Source organism: Marmota flaviventris, chromosome 3 (assembly GCF_047511675.1).
Source record: "Marmota flaviventris isolate mMarFla1 chromosome 3, mMarFla1.hap1, whole genome shotgun sequence".
NCBI lineage: Eukaryota > Metazoa > Chordata > Mammalia > Rodentia > Sciuridae > Marmota > Marmota flaviventris.
Genome location: NC_092500.1, coordinates 174,434,618 through 174,456,257, shown reverse-complemented (window position 1 = coordinate 174,456,257; position 21,640 = coordinate 174,434,618). Strand labels below are relative to the sequence as shown.

The 21,640-nt window shown below is 48.9% G+C and overlaps 1 protein-coding gene across 4 annotated transcripts in view; it reads left to right on the top strand.

Moving 5' to 3' along the window:
• Mcph1 (microcephalin 1) overlaps positions 1–19,321 on the top strand; it is a 196,829-nt gene extending 177,508 nt beyond the window's left edge. For 3 of the 4 annotated variants that reach the window (XM_071610633.1, XM_027922084.3, XM_027922083.3), the window contains 2 exons: positions 6,236–6,473; positions 18,974–19,321. In XM_071610633.1, the coding sequence (XP_071466734.1) occupies positions 6,236–6,473; positions 18,974–19,026 (291 nt within the window). In that variant the 3' untranslated portion in view covers positions 19,027–19,321. The remainder of the gene's footprint in view (positions 1–6,235; positions 6,474–18,973) is intronic. The other variant, XM_027922085.2, reaches the window with a different exon arrangement.
• The last annotated feature ends 2,319 nt before the right edge of the window (positions 19,322–21,640 follow it).

Sequence of the window (21,640 nt, the reverse complement as noted above, 5' to 3'; positions counted from 1 at the left end):
GAACCAGTGGCGAAGAAGCAACTAGTGGTGCTAAAAGGAAATCAGATGTGTGGATAAAGAAAGGGCTTCCAGGAGGAGGGAGGCCAGCGGCGTCCTCCTGGTCCCTGTGGGGTGAGGATGAGCTTCTCCTGCTGTCTCTGGCAGTGTGTGGTCCTATGGTCTTAGCAGCTCAGGTTCCTACAGACTCAGGGAGAAGATGGGCAGCGGGCAGTGAGCGTGGGCCGCTGTCAAGGAGTTTGCCACAAAGCAGTGCAAACACATGGGGCAGTGTCTGGCAGAGGCGGCTAGGGAGGGGAGCGGGAGGGAGGGGAGCATCTTTGCAACTTGCTGGTGTGAAATACCAAACAAGAGCTCAGTGATGAGGAGCAGGAGGGAAGAACTGATAGGACAGGCCTCGAATAGGCAAGAGGGACACAGTAGTCGGGTGGAGCAATTGGCCATCCACGTGGACGGTCCATCTCCATTTGCCCGTGAGAAAGCAGGTCTGTGCGGCATCCCTTGCCACTGTCCTTGCTGTAGTGGAAGCAGCGTGATGGCCAGGGGTGAGAAAGGGGAGGCACTGTTGCCGGTGGAGATCTGCAGGCCCGAGGCCTGTGCATGTGGGCAGCCTATGAGACGTGGGTCCCTGTCCTTTTGGCACCCGCGTTCCCTCCCTGTAGATACTGAGCTGGGGGTGGGTACACATGTCCTTTTAATTGGAAACCTTAAAGCCTCAACAGCGGAGTCTCCCTGGCGTGGCTGACCTGCCTTTGCGCACAGGGAGCCGGGGACTCCACTGGGTCCTGGAGGGTTTGCCCTCCCCTGTCTGGAGCCAACCTCCACCCCACACCCTGCCCTACTTCATTTCTTGTTGTCAATGTGGGAAAGTGCCTCCTAGACCTGCTTCTGTGGTGGGAGGACAGAAACTTCCCGTCTCTGATCTCAGCGGCTCGTTCCGTCCTGCTTGGGCTGCGGGGTGACCCTGCTACCTTAGGGCTTTGGTGGCTACCCTCCTGCTCCAGTGCTGGTGGCTCCCCACTAGCCGCTCCCCATGCTGCCGGCAAGTTGGCCCGAGCTCCGCAGCCTCGGCACCTGGTACATCTTATACAATACATCCCTACTGTTGTCACCTGCCCCTCCCGCTCCCTCACATTTGCACCCCAGTGATCCTGGTCGGGTTGTGCCAGCGTGATGCCCTCCCACCCTTCCAGTGAGCCAATGTCCTGCTCAGCCCAGCGCCAACCCAACGTCTGAACTTGCTCTGGCTTCTGGAAAGTCCTGAAGAAGCAAAGACGTTCTCCCTCCATTATGAATCCTCAGAACTCAACCTGACCCTCGAAGGACTGAACAGGTGTTCCTCCTGCCAGGAGAGATGGGGGCTGATTTTGTGACTGAAACTCTGTGGCCCCGCCCTGGGCAGGGTGGGGAGGCAACGCCAGCTGGATCACGTACCTCAGGAATGCAGGCGGGTCTTGCCAGGATCTCCAAGACATCTGGAAAGGAACTTGGTCTCTCTGGCCTCAGTTTCCAGGTGGGCTCCCTGGAGGGGCAACAGGTTCGTGGTGGAAAGCCAGCAGCGGTGTCTGGAGTCAGTGAGCCATCAGCCCCCAGGTTCATTTCTTGGTTGAGGCTGAAGAGCTGGGTCTCCATGAAGCTAGAAGCTGCCTGACGCGTGGGCAGGTAGATGACCGGAAGGGCCCCAGCCACAGCCTGTTGCACTAGTAGCTGTCCAGTGAAGACAAACACAGGCGGTCTGTCACGGCAAAGCTGACAGACACCAGTGACAGCAGAGGTTCAAACCAAGAGCTCAGGCCCAGGATGACTTCCGCCCACCGGCTGCCTCCCTAACGTCACCGCACACCAGAATAGGGACCTAGGCATGAAGGCTCAGTTCTGTCACCACTGCAGAGAGCAGCAGCTATGCTTCCAAACACCTGTGGTTCACCCTGACCCCGTGCCACCCTCGGTGCCACTGGTTTGGGAGGCTCTTGAGCCTAGTCAGTAAGGCTACTCGGTCCCCTGCTCTGGTGCTTCTAGAAAGGCCTCTGGGCGCTGCAGGGAAAACCTGGGCCTCTGAGAGGAGCTGGACTCACTTGCACTGTGCATGCCGCCCCGTGGGAGCCCGGGTCACACATGGTGAAGAGCGGCTGACCTCACAGATGCCTCCTCTTTAGGCACGAAGTGGATTTTGTCTGATGGGGAGATTTTGTCTGCTGAGGCTCTTGCCCTGGGAACAGCCAGTTTCTTAAAGACTCATTCCGTGTTCCCGATCTCTGAATGTGTGCTTCAGGTTGTCCTGTGAATGAGGGCAGTGCGTCCCAAGCGTCGTGTCTGTGTGACAGCTGCAATTCTTCCTCTTTTTACCTTTTTACCATTTTTCACTAGAAACTCAGGTCAGCATGGAGGACCCAGGTTGTCTCCTAGATCCTGGTTGAGGTGACAGCAGAAATAACTCAGCAGGAGGGCCACTCAGCCATCGCTTGCTGATCCACACATCCCCTCACACCCCGTCCTGCGATACCCACATGCATGGCCCTGATGTGCATGCGTGTGTGCGTGAAAATGTTGGGAATGGAATCAGAGTTTAGAGCCAATAGCTGTGCACTGCTGTGCAGAGGGGGTGGAGAAGGCAATGAGGACGCGTCAGCCTTGTGCCTGGGAGGTGGTCCTCCTCTGCAAGCTCACGTCCCTGCCTCAGGGAGGCCGTGTGGCACAGCCCGCCTCTGTGCACCAGCACTCCTTCAGCTCCCTTGCTAACCTCTGAGCACTTTGTGGCCTGGTAATCTCAACTAACGCAAAAGTGTGCCGATGGGACAGTGGTGCTCGGCTGGAGAGGAATGTGGGCGAGCCCAGGGCAGAATCCGCAAGGCAGAGCATGGCCCACCACAGGGAAGCAGCTCTGTGATCTGCAGCTTTGGGGACGCAGTGACGTCCGGGGAAGGCTGCACTGCTGAGTTTCAAACACTCTGGGTGTCACTGAGGACTGTGATGTGAGCATTCCAGGGCTGAGATGACTAATGAGGGCTCTGTCCTCGGAGCACTGGGAGGTGTCCTGTTCTTAGGGCTTGGCTTCTGGAACAGGCCTCGCTGAAGCTCACAACAGCCAGAGTCGTGTGTGCTATTGTAGGTAAAATGTGCCGCCTGTCGTGGTTTGTGTGGCCGTGAGCTCCAGGACATGCAGGCCCTGGTATGCACAGGGTACATTCATAGGACAAACCCCCAGGTTGATGTTTGACTTTAAGAAATCCAGTCTTTGATCAAACTTTCCCAGAAATTATTTCTCTTAGGTATGGAGAGCCAATGCACACGCTGTCTCAGTTATTTTGAGTGACTGGGCGCTGTGGCACACACCTGTAATCCCAGAGCCTGGGGAAGTTGAGGCAGGAGGGTTGCAAGTTCAAGGCCAGCCTCAGCAACTAGTGAGACCCTGTCTCTAAATCAAAAAGATTGGGGATGTACGTCAGTGATAAAGCACCCCTGATTCAATTCCTAGTGCCAAAAAAGAAAAAAAATAAATCATTTTGAATGAAAAAAATAGATTGTTGTAGTACTTTGCCTCCTCTGAGTTCAAACTGAATAAATAAGTAGATGAGAGAACTATGATTTGTTGAGTTTGATATCATGTGGACCTGGGGACCTGTGCCAGTCGTAGTTTCTCTCCCAGCTCCTGGGTGTGCAGACTACGTGCTGAGTACCTGTGGCAGAGGAAAGACTGGCACATCAGTTAGCTGAGCACTCCAGAGACCTACTTCCCTCTTTCTGGGTTAAAGGTTGTCCACTGCTTATGCACATAATGAGATCTCAGGCCTGACCCACTTTTGCCCACTATGTACCCCTTTTACAGACTTCTGATAAGCACGGTGAGCTCTTAGCAGCGGGAAGCTCCAGGCTATGAAAACAGGACCACTTGGGCTTCAGGAAACAAAAAGCTCAACAAAGGAGTAACTTGAAGAAGGGCTAGTTGTGTGCTGACATAAAAGGGCCAAGGAAGGGTGATCCCCAGTTTGGTTAGCCAGGACATGGAAATGCAACTCAAGACCCAGTCTTGCTCTCTTCCTGCTCACCTTGTCCGAGGTCTCGGTCATTCCATGTGGTTCATGGGGATGTGATGTGTGGGCAAAGAAGAAACATGTTTTTGCTTATGCATTGATTTATAATGGTGAGGAAAACTCCCCCCAAATCCCACCCACTCTCAGGTCACAATGGCCAGGGTTGTGTCATTTGCCAGAAAAGGATCACCTTGATAGTGACCAATTCAAGTCATCCCCCCAGCTGGGAAGGGGCTGTCTGGATCACATGTGTATAAAGAGCCTAGCACCTAAAATTTCCATGCTCAGCCTACCATTAACAGACAAGACAGGAGTGGCTTCAAGTAGCAGGCTCCTGGGAAAAGTCACCGTTGACTTTGTCCTTCTGTGCTGTTCCACCATCAGCCACTTTTATGATTAATGTTTTGAATGTGTGGTTATGTCCTAGATGCTCCTTGGGCAGCTGTGCAAGAAAGGTGACCCAGTGGCTCACCAGTCAGTGCGTGGTGGGGTCCTGGAGTTCATCTCCCAGCTTGACGCCCCTGAGGCCAACACAGTCTCTCCGCTTGCATCAGCTTAGTGTCTTCATCTGCAAAATTAAATTAACAACTGTAGTGGTTTAGATGAGGTGTCCCCAAAAGCTCACCTGTGAGACAATGCAAGAAGGTTCGGAGGAAAAATGATTGGGTTATAGCCTTAACCCAATCAGTGAATTGATCCTTGATGGATTAACTGGTAACTGGAGGCAGGTGGGGTGTGGCTGGAGGAGGTGGGCACTGGGGGCGGGGCCATGGGGTACATATTTTGTATCTGGAGAGTGGAGTCTCTCTCTGCTCCTGATCATCATGTGAGCTGCTCTGCCATGCTCTTCTGCCTTGATGTCCTGCCTTATTTTGAGCCCCAAGGAATGGAGGCCACTTATGGCCTAAGACCTCTGAAACCATGAGCCCCTAAATAAACCTTTCCTCCTCCCAGTTGTTCTGGTCGGGTCCGTTAGTCACAGCAGTGAAACAGCTGACTGACACAACAACCCTTTCCACTCACTGCCTCACGGGGTATTGGACCTTTGCTGGCAGTATAACAAAGTCCCATATAAATAGGATTGTGTGCATTATTAGGATCCTGCTGTCTTTTACCAGTCAGGTTAACGCTGTCCATTGCCCAGTCGTGTGTTGTAAAATCAAAGCAGGGATGAGAAAAGAGGATCCCATGCCCAAACCTAAGTGTATTGAACGGATCCCACTAATGGGAGCCGGGTTTTCGTAGCAGGGTCCTCTTGTAACACCACGGAGGTGTGAAGACCCAGTGGAAGAACAGTTGGCCTCCCTCCTGTCCTGCCAGAGAGGTAGACTGAGAAATGTGTTCTGACCTCAGAGGGCCCTCTCTCCTGTCCCTGATCAGAAAGCTCCACACAGCCCCTGCCCGGGGTTGCACGCTGTCAAACCTTCCCACATACCTCCTAGCCAATCCCCTAATTCCTTGAGCCACTGATCTCAGATATTACCTGCACAGGTAAAGTATTCAGAGAAAATAACAGTTGACATCTCTTGGTATATGCACTTAAAAAGAAGTCTTTATGGGGTCATGCAGAGGACCACAGCTTTATCAGACTAAGAAGGAGCACCTTCTCACATCCCTGTTCCTCAAGTGCTTCCTGCCGTCATGACACTCTTCACGGGCTTCCAGAAGGACACCCAAACATCCTCTGGACACTTCTCTCCCCACCTGCTGGGTCTGCGAGTGGCTACAGGCCTTCTGCTTGTGCCTGGACTCAGCCTCTCTTACCCATGTGAGCTGTGAGCACCTGGGATCGAGAGAGGCTGTCTATGTGATGGGCCTTCCTGGGGCAGCGGGGTCTGCCTTCCTGGACACAGGCAACCGGAGGCACTGGGTCAGACCTGAGTTTGTAGATGTGATTCTCTCCAATCCATTGACGTTGTTACTTTCCAGCATTTTGGTTTGGGATCTGTTAACAGTTCAAAGACCAACAATATTTCTGTCTACAGATTTGTTTTCTTGGGAGTTTTATTTGTGGCCACTTTGGAAAACATCAGTCCCATGTCATTAATGCCAATATTTTCTTGGGTCCTCAGCATTCACAGTTCGTCCAATGGGCATGGTCACACTAAGTCTGACCTCCTGGGAGAGAACGTGTGCTTCACAGTCAACCTGCTCCCATAGACAGCAACACAGCCCCTGCCTTTGTGACGCTCCCTGTCTCCCCACAGGTCTGTCGTCTTGAGCGCCATTTGTCTCCTGAGCAGTACCGGGGAACCCTCTTTGCCGATCAGCCCATGATGTTCATCACGCCGGACAGCAGCCCGCCGAGGGCCAAGCTGTGTGAGCTGGTCCTCCTGTGTGGAGGCCAAGTCAGCCAGGTTCCTCGCCAGGCCAGCATCGTTGTCGGGCCCTACGCTGGGAAGAAGAAAGCAACAACCAAGTACCTGTCGGAAAAATGGGTCTTAGGTAGGACTCAGGTGCAGAAAGGGGTGGGTCCAGGGGGCTCCTGTGGGGGACAGAGGGCTCCTGATGATCCCTAGGCCCTCGCGAGTTCCCTGCAGAGCCACTGTTCTGTGGTTCCAGCCATGAGGAGTCTTCAAGGGATGTCACGTGAGCCCGTCCCCGCGTCCTAGACCTCTGCTTCGGCTCACAACTCCTCACAGCTGCCCCTAGAGTCATGTGACTGTCCTGCATACCCTGCTCCTTCCTGTCACTAAGGGAGAATTCAAAAGGAAAAGAAACCCCCTGGATTCGCCCATGTGGCTCCCAGCTCGTGTGGAAAGCCTGGTCCACCCAGCCACATGGAGCTGTCCGGCAGGCGGGTGGTGTGACTGTGGGTGCAGGGCTGCTGTCAGCTCAGCACAGACTTACGTGAGGTTCTCAGAGGACAAGGTGGCCAGCCAGACACCCTGACCGCGGGGTCTGTCCTGCATTGTGGTGACATGGCGGCCTCATCTGTTGGGCCACCTCAGAGGCTGTGGGTCTGCTGGGAGGAGCAGGTGGGGAGGATAGGGCAGCCAGGACATCGTGATGGGTGGGCGCCAAGGAGTGGGGCACAACCTCTGTGCCAGTCTCACGCCCCGTGGTGGGTTGCACTCTGCAGGGCGATTGCAGGCTCCTTCCTGGGGGTGGCCTCACCTCCTCCTCCTTGGGCTTGTGATCAACTCTTGGTTGGTTGGGTGCCGTGCACCGTGCCACGGACTGAGCAGCTGAAGCAGCAAATGGCTGCTCTCCGCAGTTCTGGAGGCTGGAACCCAGGGTGGGGTGAGGGCAGGTTGCCTGCCCAGGCCTCTTGTCTTCTGGCTGTGTCCTCACCTGGCCTTCCCTCTGCTCACGTGCCCCTGGGTGTCCCTGGGTGTCAAATTTCCTCTTCATGGGAAGGCTGCTGTCAGATTGGATCAGAACCCACCCTAATGACCTCATTTCAACTTAATCACTCCAAATGAAGCCACATTCAGAGGGACATGGAGTGGGACCTCAACGTAGGAATCTGAGCCCTGAGTGAACTTGTCGGGTTTCAGCTCCTTCGCCAGCCAAGGTCCTTAGCCTGGCTGCTTCAGACTCTCTGCCTCCGCTTCTCTCCCATCCGGCCTCCTTGCCCCCTGTTCCTTAGGCACAGTCCCTTCCACGTGGACCCCCTGAATCCCAGACTCCTGGTTTTTCTCACCCTTTGCTGGAATCAGCCTTTAACAGAGGAGCGGATTCCTGGTTTGTCCAAGTTCCATCTGTATGCAGCCAGGTGCACTCTGTGAACATCTTTTAAACGATTGATGGTCATCCTTGATCGCTTTCTAAAGTATGACCATCAAAGGTGATTTTTCACTCTCTGATATCGAGTATTTTATCTTTTCCCTGAAAACCAACTTCAAAAAAAAAGAATCTAATGCTTTTAGCTATAGTCCAAAAGCTGTTTACTCTTTTCTAAATGCTAAGAATATAACTTTCAAACATCGATGTTCAGAGACAGAGGTTCTTGTTTTGTTTTTTAGCAGTGTTCATTTCAAAATGGCATGAACTGCAGACCAGAACTGTGCTTGGAAACGTGTTTCTCTGAGCTCACTGTGCACATGATTGACATCAGCAGCTAATCTCTCCAGAGTTCGGTAATTGTGTTCTGTACAAAGGCCCCAGTCTGGGTCTGTGCTCTTATTATTTCCAGGTTGGGCAATTGTGAGGGCCCTTCCTGTTGCTCCTGCCTTCTGTGTCGGAGTCACACTCGGTGCCGCCTGCTCAGTTCCTCGGTTATTTCTCCAGCTGGCTCTCTTGCTGGTGGTTATTTTAAGAGATGAGCATCTGCAGGCCCACACCAGGGTTTAGTTTGCCCAAGCCCCTTCAGAACTCTACGTTTTAGGGCTGGGCTGGTGGACCCTGTTTCTGCTGCTTTCCTCTCTCCTAATTGACGTCCTGTTTCTGGCCTGTCATTGATTACAACCACCTGCCTGTGCCCTTGGCAGCATCCGGGTATTGTGTGTGCTGCAGTCCTGGCTCATGTGAGGGGGTGCCCCTGGCTGGCAGGCACCCTGACCACTGGGTCCTTCAGCGGGCCATGTATTTTTCAAATATTTATTAGCTCATATTTTCTCTTTCTGAATTGAATAACAATTCAGTAGCCCCAGCTGCTGCAGGTGATAGATGGCTTGTCCATGCACTCCTGCACAGACCTGCAAGTCACAGCCAGCCAGAGCACTGCACTTCCTCTCCCAACCCGCTCTGCCCCCAGCCTACTTTTGCCTGATAGCTTCACATGGTGGTCAGAGAAGACCATAAGACAGTGTCCCTCACAGAGTTGTCACTCCTGAGCCTCTGACAGAGACCTGTGTCCTTCGAAGACCTTTCCTCCTGTTAACTTCTGTTACTATAAATACTTCTCTTTATCCTCAAAATATGGTTAAGGTTAAAATTAGGAAAGTAGCAAATTGTTTTAAAGTATTAATTTGATATAAAACTGGTCCTCTTGTGTAAATTATGAAAGGCAATACTCAAAATTTATGAATTAAGTTTATTCCAACTGGAATATCAGCTGCCAGGTCAGGTGATTCCTTGGGAGACCTTTTTTATTCTTCTATTTTTATTTTTATTATTATTTTTTTTTTTTTTTTGGTACCAGAGATTGAACCCAGGAGCACTCAACAACTGAGCCACATCCCCCAGCCCTTTTGTGTATTTTATTTGGAAGAGGGGGTCTTGCTGAGTTGCTTGCGGGCTCTCTAAGTTACTGGAGCTGGCTTTGTACTTGTGATCCTCCTGCCTCAGCCTCCCGATCAGTGGGATCACAGGTGTGCACCACCAGAGCCTGGCTCTTGGGCGCCTTAGGAGTAGTTTGAATAAAGCATTTACTTAGAAGTCTTAAAAGCAACTTTTTGTGTCCACTTTCAGATTTAGAGACTGCCATACAAACTGAAAACTCCAGGCTTTCTTGTTGTTTGAGTAGCTTTGTATTTATTCCTATTGTCTGTGGTTTCTGAACCCCTTGAGGATTGCTCTTTTCTGCCAGGGAGAAAGGTGGATGCCAAAGAGCAGTCTTTCCCCAGGGCCTCCAACAGCCTAGCACCATGACCCATCAGATAAGTTTTGGTCCCTGGACTTTCTGTATTGCAAAAACAGCAACCCAACTTTCATTTTTTTGTGATTATTGTACTTATAAGATTTCTTCTAGCCTCAGGCCCAGGGTGACCCCTCAGCATCCAGCCAGTTTTCCCTCCCAGCCCAACGGGTTGCTGCACAGAGCAAGAGCGAGTGGACCTTGTCACCTCATGGGCTCGGCCGAGGTCCACACTCGTTCCTAGGGGATGTCCTCTGTGCCACGCTGCCTCCCAGCCAGGCTGCTTGGAGGGTCAGCAGTGTGTCCCCAGAGCCCGTTTTCCCTGAAACAGCTCTGTACTTGGGCCAAGATTCTTGGTGAATCATACCAGAAGGAGAAATGGGGATTTTTGAGATAGCACACTTGTGGGCGCTTGGATATGTGTAAAAATAAACAGGAAAACAGAAACCAGATTCCCGGCACTAAGAACTAAAATGCCACCTTTACCTGGGATGGTAACATTCTGTGTGTGAAAGCATTTTCAGTGGTTGGATTTCCCCCAGCACTCCTGTGAAATATAATACAATTCCAATGTGACATATGGAGACAGAAGACCCTGGGGTCCCAAGGAGCTCAGCTGGTGAGAAGGTGAGCCTGGGGGTGCTGGGAGCCCACACAAAAGCCATGGTCCGTGGCGCTCATGCTGTGGTCATTTCTGTTCACACTTTCGGTCCCCTTGTTGTCACCACGAGGCCAGTTTGGCCTATCTCATGAGCATGTTTCCAGGGTCAGGCACCTCTTATTGTCCAGGCTGTGCTCGGGAGAGGAGACGTACATCTGGGCTGCGTGGGCACGGTGTCATGTTCTCAGGAGTGTGGCCAAGCACAGCACGGCCTTGACATGCGTCCCTCATGAAGAGCATCAGCGTCTTCAGGAAGAGGATCCCTGATGGCACGGGGCCCCTCGCATGCTGACCTGAATCATTCACTGTCTCCCTTGATGACTGACCAGAAGAAGTGCAGTGACCGTGGCACTCCCGAGGCCTTGGACTTTAGGCTTCAGGATTCGGTGGCTATGTGGGTGTTGTCCGAGGTCCTCTCAGTCCACCTTTCCACGCACAGATAAGGAACTAGTCAGAGAGGCAGGGTCACCTGTGCAGTGGGGCAGTGGCAGAGAGGCCGGCAGCAGGACAGGAGCAGGCCTGCCCCTGGGCCTGCCCGGCTCTTCCCAATGCTGCCTAATTTACCCTTGCCACAGGGTCCAGCCTGGCAGCCCAGCTGCAGCGTTTCAGGTACAATTTCAGAATTATTTTTGCTTTGAATTATTCAGAACCAACGAAATCTACCAAGACAGAAATGAATGACAACTAAAATGCAGTATTTTATAATTCCAAAATCTAATGTTTATAGATTTTTTTAAAATTCAATATGTATGCACATACATATATACAAAGCCTGTGTGTATGTTATATATGTGTGTGTAGATATATATGTATGTGCAAAGCCTTTTGTGTTTGTGTATATATGTTACATATTGCAAAGCCCGTATTTGTGTATATATGTTCTATGTATTACTAGTAATATTGTTTTAATTAGCTGCTTGCCACAATCTTAGTACACGCTTTGGAAAACTATGGAAAGCGCAGGCTCAGAAGATGATTGCCTGAGCTCTCCTTTAATTAATATGTTGGCCAGCTCATGGTCCTCGATGGTCATCTTTGAATCTCCTAACCTGTTGGGTCACTTTCTAAATTCACACTTAAAGAACTCAACCCACTAGGTGCAGATTCCATTCAGGATGTAAAAGCTAAAGCCCTTTTTAAAGGCAGGTAGGCAAATGCTTGCTGAGAAGTCCATTTCTGCACATTTACCAGTGTGCCAAAGGCACATTCCTGAGCCTCACTTAAAACAAAGTGGAACCAAAAACCCACTTGGAGTGTAACAGGCAGCTGTTTGTTCAGCTCAAAACTGGAAATGTCCTCGACGTGGCAACATGTTATGTCCATCTTAGGAAATGCAGTCCTTGGTTTAGAGGTTAAACTGGCCGTTTACACCCTCGAGCTGAGCACTTGGGTTGTGACGGTGACTTTTTAATTTTATTTTTTTAGTTGTCAACAGAACTTTATTTATATAAACCCAGGGCCTCGTTCTAGGCCAGTGCTCCACCGCTGAGCCACAACCCCAGGCCGTGGCAGTGCCGACGTTAAAGGCTACCTTGCTGTACGTATTCCCGGTGCCCTTTGCACAAGGTCCCAGCTTTGGAGAAAGTGCTCAAGTGTTTGGCAACTGCCCTGCAGCTCCTGGGGCCTGCAGGGTAGATGGACTGAGAAGCCTTGCTTCAGCTCAGCCTCGTGATGGCATGTGGCTGACAGTCCAGGGCTGTCTTTGCTTATTGACCTGATTCATCGTTGCCCTGGGCTGTGACTGTGAAAGCTTTTCCTGTGGTTTTGGAGTAAGCTGCAGGCCCGTTCCTTTCAGCTGTTGCTTATCAGGCAGTACCTTTGAGCATCGCGGAGCCTGAGGTGGTGAGCTCAGGTTTGGGCTGAATTGAGTCCCCTTCACATTCAGAGAGTGTGACCATGTTTGGGGATAAGACTCTTAAACAGAAATAAGGTGGAATGAGGTCATAAGGGTGGAGTCCTAATCCAATATGGTGGCTTTCCTAATAAGAAAAGGATGTACACCCACCGAGAAGGTCACGTGAGGACCCGGGGACAGGGGTCCTCAAGCCAAGAAGAGAGGTCTCGGGAGCAAGCAGCCCTGCAGGCAGCGTGACCCAGGCTTCCAGCCTTCAGAACTGTGAGAAGGTGGGTGTCCGCTTTCTAACCCCCCACCCGTCTGTGGCTCTTTGTCTCAGCAACCTGAGCTGACCAACAGGGGCCAAAGTGTCTAATGCAGTCACCCGTTGCAGTCCACTCATGCACCAGGAAGCCAGGGGATCTGAGTTGCGCAGCCACATAGTGAGTGGCTGAAAGATCCAGAATTCCAGACCAGTCACCTAAGTCCCAGCCCAGCGTCGTCTTTGTGAAAAGTAAGGTCCCCACTGAGCTCAGCAAGTGTGACTTCTCTCAACTGTGAAACCCCTAACTCTGCTGCTTCTCAAACTCTTCACAGGGCAGAGACCCAGGCGCCCCCCACCCCCCCCCCGAGGGGCAACAATCACAGACCCTTCCTGGTTTGTAAGAGGAGAGAAAGGAGGTGGACGAAATTATCTCGTGTATTTTTTTTAACCAATTTTTCGAAAGTAACCCTGAAGAATGTGGGGGAAAGAAACATCATGTGAATAGTAGCAGAAGCAAAGGAAAGAGAAGGTTCAGCCGCAAGGGGAGCTGAGTTCCCAGCGGGGCTGCTGAAGTGGGAAGAGGAGCAATGCTGACAAGGACGGAGGAAGTGCCCGTGAATGATACCACGAGCAAAGCGGGTGCTGTACCCGCAGACCCGGGAACGGTGTCTGTAAATCAGGGGAGCGCGATGCACCTGGATGCTGATAAATTTTTAAAAATGATAAAATGGAAATTTTTAGAAAAAAAGTTACCAAAATTGATTCGAGGAATATGAAGTCTAATTTCCACCATTGAAAAAGTGCACAGGTTGTTAATGGTGCGCCTTTGGCCACCCATCAAATAAGACTCCCTCAGAGAGGAGCATCAGCAAAACGACTGACAGGGAGCTCCACACCCCCAGCCCTCAGAAACCAGAGAGCCAGCCGAGGCTGTCTGAGCCAGCTTTCCAGGAACTCCGCATCACGGTGCAAGGTCCACAGCTCCCACTCGGGGAAAGTCACCCTTCAAATGGCAGGACAGTTTGTGGCATGTGGTAACAACCTGGTTCCCAGCTCCCCTCTGGAACCCAACAGAGCAGAGTAGACATTATTTTCTCTGTTCTGGCTGGGGGTGCCTGCAGGGCTGACCCTCATCTCCTCACATAACATGGACGGCGGGCAGGAAAGGAGGTGGCCACAGAGGCAGCAAAATAAGAACAGATGAATTGGGCTGGGTTGTGGCTCAGTGGTAGAGGCACTGGGCTCCATCCTCAGCACCACATAGATAAACAAATAAAGGTATTGTGCCCATCTACATCTAAAACAAATTTAAAAAAAAAAAACAGATGAATTGAACTACATCAAAAGTAAGGACTTCTGGGCATCAAGCAACAACAGAGTAAAAGGCAGTTTGTGGAATAGAAAAAAACATTGGCAAATATTGGCAGTGAGTGTCAAGAATATATAAACCTTCCTGCAACTCAACAGCAACAAAATAATGAGGTTAAAAATAGGAAAGAACTTAAGTACACATTTTTCTTAAGACACAGATGTTTAATAAGCTCATGAAAAAAAAATGCTCAGTGTCACTAATCACTGGGGAAATGCAAATCAAAATAATAGAAAAAGTAGTAAGTAAGAGTGATTTCAGGGAAAACTCTCTAGTAATATAATTATGTTCCCATTTCCCAGACAGTAAGAAAAAGCTGGTGTGCTTGGAGTGACGGGTTAGGACAGGCTGTCTTGTCCATGGTGTGGCCTGATCCTTCGTACACTCTTGGTGAAGTGTGGGCTATGATGTCTCCAGTCGGCGTCAGCTGATAGGAACGTGGGACCCGGCCATTGCCTGCAAACACACCCCGTGGTGTCAGGTTGCTGGGTCAGTTGTCAGTAGCTGTTGATTTTGCACTTCTTCTGTGCTAACCATTTCCTAGGCACTCAGGTGTAGCAGTTGACAAGAGAAATACAGTCCTTGCCCCTGTGGGACCTGTATTGTAGGGGAGAAGACAGAAAACAAATTTAAACTCATCCTTATGGAGGTCTATGCTGTGACAAAAATGGGATGTGATTATCAGGAGTGTCGGTGACAGCTGACAGCGGCGTTGGAACGGAGACCCAGATGAGAGGGGAGGACTGGGGCAGTCTTCAGGGCTGGCCTGTCAGGCCAGGGAGCAGTGTGGAGGTTGCGCAGTCAGGAGAAGCAGCGGGCTGGGGGAGCTGAAGTGAAGGGAGGGTGCCGGGGGGCGGTGATGGGGCTGTGGATCCCACAGATGGCCGAGGACCTTGACAGACAGGGTCAGAGTGTGGCTTTTGTTACGCGGACGTCAGGAAGGGAAACGGGCTGATACATGTTTTAAGGAGAAGCAGAAGGCAGGTAGTTGGGCTCTTGCAGTGGTTCCGTGGCTCCGTGATGGTGGTTAGGATGAAGTTAATATCCATACAGGTGAAGTCACCAGATTTTCAGTCTAAATTTCAGAGCCATTTGCCCTTGCTGAGAAGAATTGAAGGTGACGCCCAGCCTTGAGCTCCAAGCATCCAGGCAGTGGTAGGTGAGGTGCCCAGGAAGCAGGAGGGGGACCCAGCTTGCCTGCTCGGTCTGCAGAAGAGCTGCCTGCAGGACGACATGGGAAAGCAGGAGAGGCCTGTGCCAATGGTCCAAGGTCAGCGGGTGAGAGGTGCACCGTGGGCAGCTCTGGGCTCACTGTGAGAAAGGATGTTAGGAACTGGGCTCTGCTGCCAAGGGATGTCTCAAGTAGTGAGGCCCCTGCCTGAGTGTCCCCAGAGGCTGGGTAACCTTCGTTCCACAGGGAAGTAGAGCCCTAACTGAATGGGCGTCTGGCTTCATGACTGTTGGGGTTTCTCCCAGCCCTGAGATTCTTGGTTTGTTTTGATAAGCAAAGATAAGGCTCCTCATAGGGTCCCTCGTGCTCTTGAACTTGGCACACAGTATCATTAGCCACATTCAGCTGTTGGCAATCAGAGTTTTAAGTTAAATAATGGGGTTTGCCTGCCGTACTGTAAGAAATCCGTGTTGGCAGCGAGCTGATTCCATGTCCTAAGCAAGAGACCACACAGGAGTGTGGCCAGTACACTTCAGCTTTCGCATGAATGTGTGCCAAAGCTTGATAAATAGCATTGTTTTTGTTTTGTTTTGTGTAAGTTTTGGTTTCTTTTTTCCCGGAGCTGCTCGGTGCAGTGTGATTTACTGTCTGTGTGTCCACTTACTAGGACTGGCCTTGCTCACATCTCTCCTATGGTCACATTTCACTGGGTGTGGGAAGATTATTCATATAATGTGACATTGGAATTAGGGGACGTGGCTGTCTCAGATGCCGGATCAACTTGGGTAGAAACCATCCTTCCCGTGTGTGTGTCATGGGGAGCTTGGAGCTGCAGGCCTGGTTCTCCTGCTTCCAGCCCTCACACCTCTACCACATGCCCCTCTATCAAACCCCCAGGTCTGTCACCCCAGGCGTGGACTCAGTGCTGCCTCTCTGAAGCCTGAAGGGTGACTCCCCAGGCAGCACAGTCACCACACAGCAAGAGAGGCATGAGGGGGACCGTGCCTGTGTTGTGAGATGACATCTAGGTGTCTTCCATCTCGCCTAAATTTAAAGTCAGTACCTCTCCAGCTAGCCTTCTTCCTGCAGCAGAGGAAAGGATGGATGTGGGTGGTGGCAGGCGAGGACAGATGGCATGATCCCTGACTTCATGGTCAAAGAACTCAAACCGAAGTGCAAGGGTCCTCCGGGCCTCGGTTCCTCCTTAAAGTAATAACAATAAAGATAGAACCTTGTCTTCGTGATTTTTAAAACACATTTCCATGGAAATAAATAAATGTAAAAATTAGGTACTGTTTGGGGATTTGTTTTGATATAAATAGTTGACCACATATTTTCCATGAGTTTTCATTTATCTGGGTCGAGAGGATCCTCCCCATTGATCACATACACAGCTGGCTTATTCTTTTGAGACATCAGAGCTACTGTGTTAATAATAGGCACTCCCTATTATTGAGCATTTGGGTTGTTTCCTCTGTTTCTGATACTTTAACTATGTGTGTGTGTCCATTGAAACAATTTGAACTCAGTTTTTAGAGGTTGTCTTGCTCTGTATTTATTGTAGCCCAATCCTGGGCAAGTGAACATGTGTGTGCATTATATTCATAGGAGAATAATGGCTGCAGCCTAGGGTATATGCTTTAGGTTTGATACACAAGCCTGCTTTTCACAGTTGTGAATTCCTTTCCTCAAAGATGCAGGGCATTGCCCATATTTGCAGTGTGGCATTGTTTGGATTTGCAATGACTTAAAACAAATAAATCTCAATATTTCATTCGCAGTTCCCCAGGGACTAAGTTACTAATGCATACGAATAGATTAGCAAAGGGATTCATTTTTCATGAATTGTCTGTCCTTATCTCTTGCCTATTTTTAAATGAAGTTATCTTTTCCATTGTTTTATAGTGATACTGAAATGATATGGACTCTAATCATTTGTTATAAATGGTTTAAAATTCTGACACTCTGGTTTTATGTTGTGCTCAGTATTACAGAGGTTTTAATGTTCAGTTATTGTTTTTTAAAATCAAATACTGCTGTTCTTCCATGGCATCTAAATTCAGTACTTTGACTTTCTCAGGTCTCTCTCATCCCTGAGCTTTAAAGATAGTCTCCTGTGTCTTCTGTTTATAGTTCCTATTAATGTTTAGGAAGATGTTGCTCTGGCTGCAGCCTGTCTGTTGTGAGCCGTGACGGGGGCCTTGCCATTTGCTTGATCACACATCCATCTTCCACTGATTTAACTGCCTCCCTGGAATCCTCTTGTAAATTCCCATGTATGAGAGGGTGCTTCTGGTTATTCTCCTCCATCGATCTATTTGTCCGTTTTGTGCAAAGCACATATGATTTTACAATCCAGCATTACACAGACAATATAATTATTTTTCTTAATTTTTTTTAGTTGTATATGGACTCAATGCCTTTATTTGTTTTTATGTGGTGCTAGGATCAAACCCAGTACCTCGCACTTGCAAGGCAAGTGCTCTACCACTGAGCTACAACTCCAGCCCCAGTCTAATTATTTTATAGTGTAATACAGAATGATTTTTCTGTATCTGGTTGGTCAAACTCACTCTCATTATTTCTCCTTTTCAAAATTATATTTCTGGTGTTTTCTCTTTCACATACACTTTAGAATGAATATGTCAATTTTCTTTTTTAAAGTTTTGAATTTTTTAATTGAATTTTCAGATTAAGTAGAACATCATGCCATCTGACTTGCAAATGCCATATCGAATAAGAAATCTAAGTTTAAAAGTTGCATTCATAGAATTATTTATAATCTGGATTGAGGAAACAGCTTACTACCTATGACTCAGGACAACAGAACAAAATATGGGAATATTTATGAGTACATAAAAAAGATAAAACTTTTGCCTGGCAAAACTTTGCACAAGAGAAGTCAAAAGACAAATGACAAGAAGAGAAAATATATGCAACATGTATCACAAATAAAGACTAATGTATTAACATGCAAATAATAATACTTCACTGAGATGGACTATGGTATGCCTAATACTACCAATAGTTATGAATTGTGTATTTATGTATGTGAGAAGATGCAGATAGACAGAAGACGATGGATGATAGGTTCACAAATGTCCCTGTTCCTCCCTGCCGAAGTCCATCAGAGGACTCTTCACCAGCTCAGACCTCCTGTGTAAGCACATTGGTATTGGGAGGGCAACAGGTAAACCCTGGGGCACTTAATCACAGCTAGGACGAGATGTTTTTTCCTTCATTTTCTTTTCTATATTCATAGAATTAAACCCATGTTTTTCTTTGTCCCCAAGCCATCATAGCTTTCCATCCTTCATGTTCTTCAGTGTGGCTTCTTCCATGTCCTTCAAATATAACTGTAGGGGCTAGGGAGATAGCTCAGTTGGTAGAGCGCTTGCCTTGCACGCACAAGGCCCTTGGTTCGATCCCCAGCGCGCTCGCGCACGCGTGCACACACATACACATATGACTGTAGGATGACTTCCTGGTATAATTGGCAGTGGTTGCACTCAGCTAATTGAACTCATCTTGTAATCCAGCCCTCGCTGCCCATCAGCTACGTTCTTCCTTCATTCTGGTTATGGGAGCAGAATGTTGAGCAGAGAGCTCTCTAGTCCTGAGGAGGGAGCGAGGGACACTGCAACCAGCCGCTGGACAGCCATGTTGGCACTCTGATGCACCTGCCTTGCTCTCTCAGGCCCACACCACTGGCAATTTTCATAAAACAGTCGTGTTTCCCACTGAGAGGACCTCAGAGCTCACCAGTGCCACCTCTGCAATTGAACCATAGCAAGCCAGTTTGGGGATTGTGCTTGACTTTGTATTCCATATAAAGTACCTAGGTAGAATGGCCCAGCATGGCTCATGTTAGTGTCACAATTAAAACGCCTCCGAATGTCTATTTATACCCTGTGTTGTACCAGAGTATTATTTGAGGTGGCTAACTGAGGTTAAAATTCAGGTCTCTGCATTTCCAATGTTCTGGAGTTCTGAATACGTTTGCTTTAATTTAGTTTATTAGAAAGCCATAGGTGCTACAAGGACAAGTGGTACACCTAAAGTTATTACTCTTCTGTGATGTGGTTCTCTGTCCTAAATGTCTGACTACTTTTCTCTCTCCCTAGATTCAATCACTCAGCACAAAGTCTGCGCCTTTGAAAACTACCTGTTGCTGTAGTGAGGAAGACACCAGCACGTGGCATCTGAAGACACTTGCAAAGCCGTCCTGGGATGCTCAAGTGAGGAGCAGACGGTGAAGAGAAGGAGCCCAATAGCACAGGTCTACCTGGGGTGAGGTGCTGTCCTAAGTCTCACATGAGGGAGCTCATGTTTCAGACAGGCATAGCCCACCCTGTCTGGGTCCTTTCTATATAAACCTGTTCTTTTTATCTTAATGATCATCACATGAAAAGATGGCAGAATCTTGTCATTAAAGCACTGTACTTTCAAATAAAGAGTGGAAATTCTTTTAAGTTTTGTGTTCCTCAGAACAGTCAGTGAGCCCCGGCAGCTTCTTGGCTTCAACTCGAAGGTCTTTTAACGTATCACCTACTAGGTATGAAGGACGTCTGTTAGTTACTAAGGTTAAATCTGTGCATCTGGCCTCACAGTGATTAAGGAAGACAGGTATGGAGTGTCGTGTGATGACGAGTTGTGCCGTGTGTGGCCCTGGAGCATGGCCAGCAGGAGACCAGAGCTGCTGCCCGTGGGGGAATCCTCAGGGGGGATGAACCAGCTGGCCTCCTAAAGGAGCCACACTAAGTCCAGGCGAGGCTGAAGATGCCACCGAGAGCTCATCATGGAACTGTCCCTTTGTGTTACTTACTGTCACTCATCTCAGCTATTGTTCCCAGCTCAGATAAATGTCAAATCCCTCAGTAGTTATGATGGATCAGTGGTTAGAACAAGGCTTTGAGAGACGAGGTAGCCATGTGGCTGGAAATGAGGATGTTCCGCGTTCCTAACAGCGCTCGCCCAGGAGTCCCCCGTGATGCTCATGGTCTGGCAGTGGCTGAACTTCAGCCCCGCACCCCAAGTCCATGCCCTTCCCCGTGTCCGTAGCTCCCACTACCCAGAGTTCCCAAGGAGGCTGACAAGACACCACAGAGCTCCCGGGTGCCACCAGCTTCACCCTGGAGGCAATACCAACCTAGCCTTTGTCCGCCCAGCAAGGCTGAGTCCCTATGCCAACCCCAGTTCCTGGTCCTAGCCTGCCAGCAGCCAGTCAAGGTTCACACCCCAAAAACCACGCCGTAGGAGGACAGGCTTGTGCTAGGCATTGCCCCAAGCCCGCATGGGCTGCCCACTTTCTCCTCTGCAGGCCTCTGGGTCGGCTTCTGTGTGTCTGCCATCCCTCACCCAACACAGGTAGGGCTGAACGTTCTCAGAACTCTGAATTTTGTTTTTAATTTGGAAAAGTGAGCAACTCTCACACCTTCTGTTGAACAGTGTAATAGGTTTTCTACCCAGAGAAGAAAGCAAGAATACAAGGCCTTACAGATTAGAAGAAGTAAAATTTATGATTCTCAAGATTTCATGGAAATGATATGAGCACCAGAAATATTGTAGGATTATTGACTATTGATTATATTAATTATGTATGTGTTGAGTGAATAAGTAAATGATTATAAGAAATGTGCCCATGATGTAATGTGAACTGCAAAACTTAGATAAATTGCAGAACTCAGATAGACTTAAGTTAGTGATGAGAGTCTACACCCAGGGCGTTCGCCCCAGACCCCATCCATTTATCAGCTGCAAGCACAACTGAACTAAGACTTAAAAACCCAGACTTCTGGGGGGCGATGGGACTAACAGGACCTGGACAGAAAGACCGAGGCCTCCGACACTGTTGTCCCCCCCCCCGCGCACCAGACTCCTGTGGCACCGATTAAGTTCCAGCAACCCAGACTTAAAACACATCATAGGTGAGCGTCTGGTACCCTTGGGTGTAGACTCAGTTAGGACTTAGAAATAGGATGTGTGTCTGAAGTGTGATGAGCATTAGTGACATAGATTTGATTGAATCTAACTGTGCCTCAGACTGAATCTATAGTAACCTTGTGACAAATATACATGGAAATTATAAGGAATCAAAGAAAAACTTACTAGAACTAACAAGTTTGGCAAGATTAAGGATACAAAATTAATGTATGAAACTAATGGAGTCATAATTCTGTAATTGTTAATAGGCAGTTTGAAGTGAAATTCAGATTGCAGTTTCATTTATAGGAGCATATTTAAAAAACAAAAAAAAAAAAAAGGACTAAACTTGGCAAAGAAGTTTAAGACCTGTATACTGAAACATGAAACATTGCTGATGGAAGTTAAAGACCTAGATAAATGGAGGAATATGTGAAGTTTGTGAGTTAGAAAACTCAATATTGCTAAGAAAGCAGTTCTCAAGTGGATATAAAAATGCAGTGCAATCGCTATCAAAACCCCGGGTGGTTTCTTTGTAGACTTGGAAAGCTCGTGCTAAAATTTATATGAAAATAAAATACAAAGAGACACTAGGAGGCCAACTTTTTTTTTTTTTAAAGGACAAAGTTGAAAGACTGAGAATACCTGATTTCAAAATCGCTAGAAGTGTGATTTGGGCACAGAACAGACATGTAGATAAGGGAACACAGTAGGAATCAGGTCTCAATCCTCCTGCTTATGGTCTGGTTTTCAACAAAGATGCAAGACCACCCACGATAGTAGAATATCTCTTTTAACAACTTTTCGGCGGGGCGGGGGGGGGGGGGAGTTTAAAAGCCCTTAGATCTGTGTCTCAGTAGCATATGCAA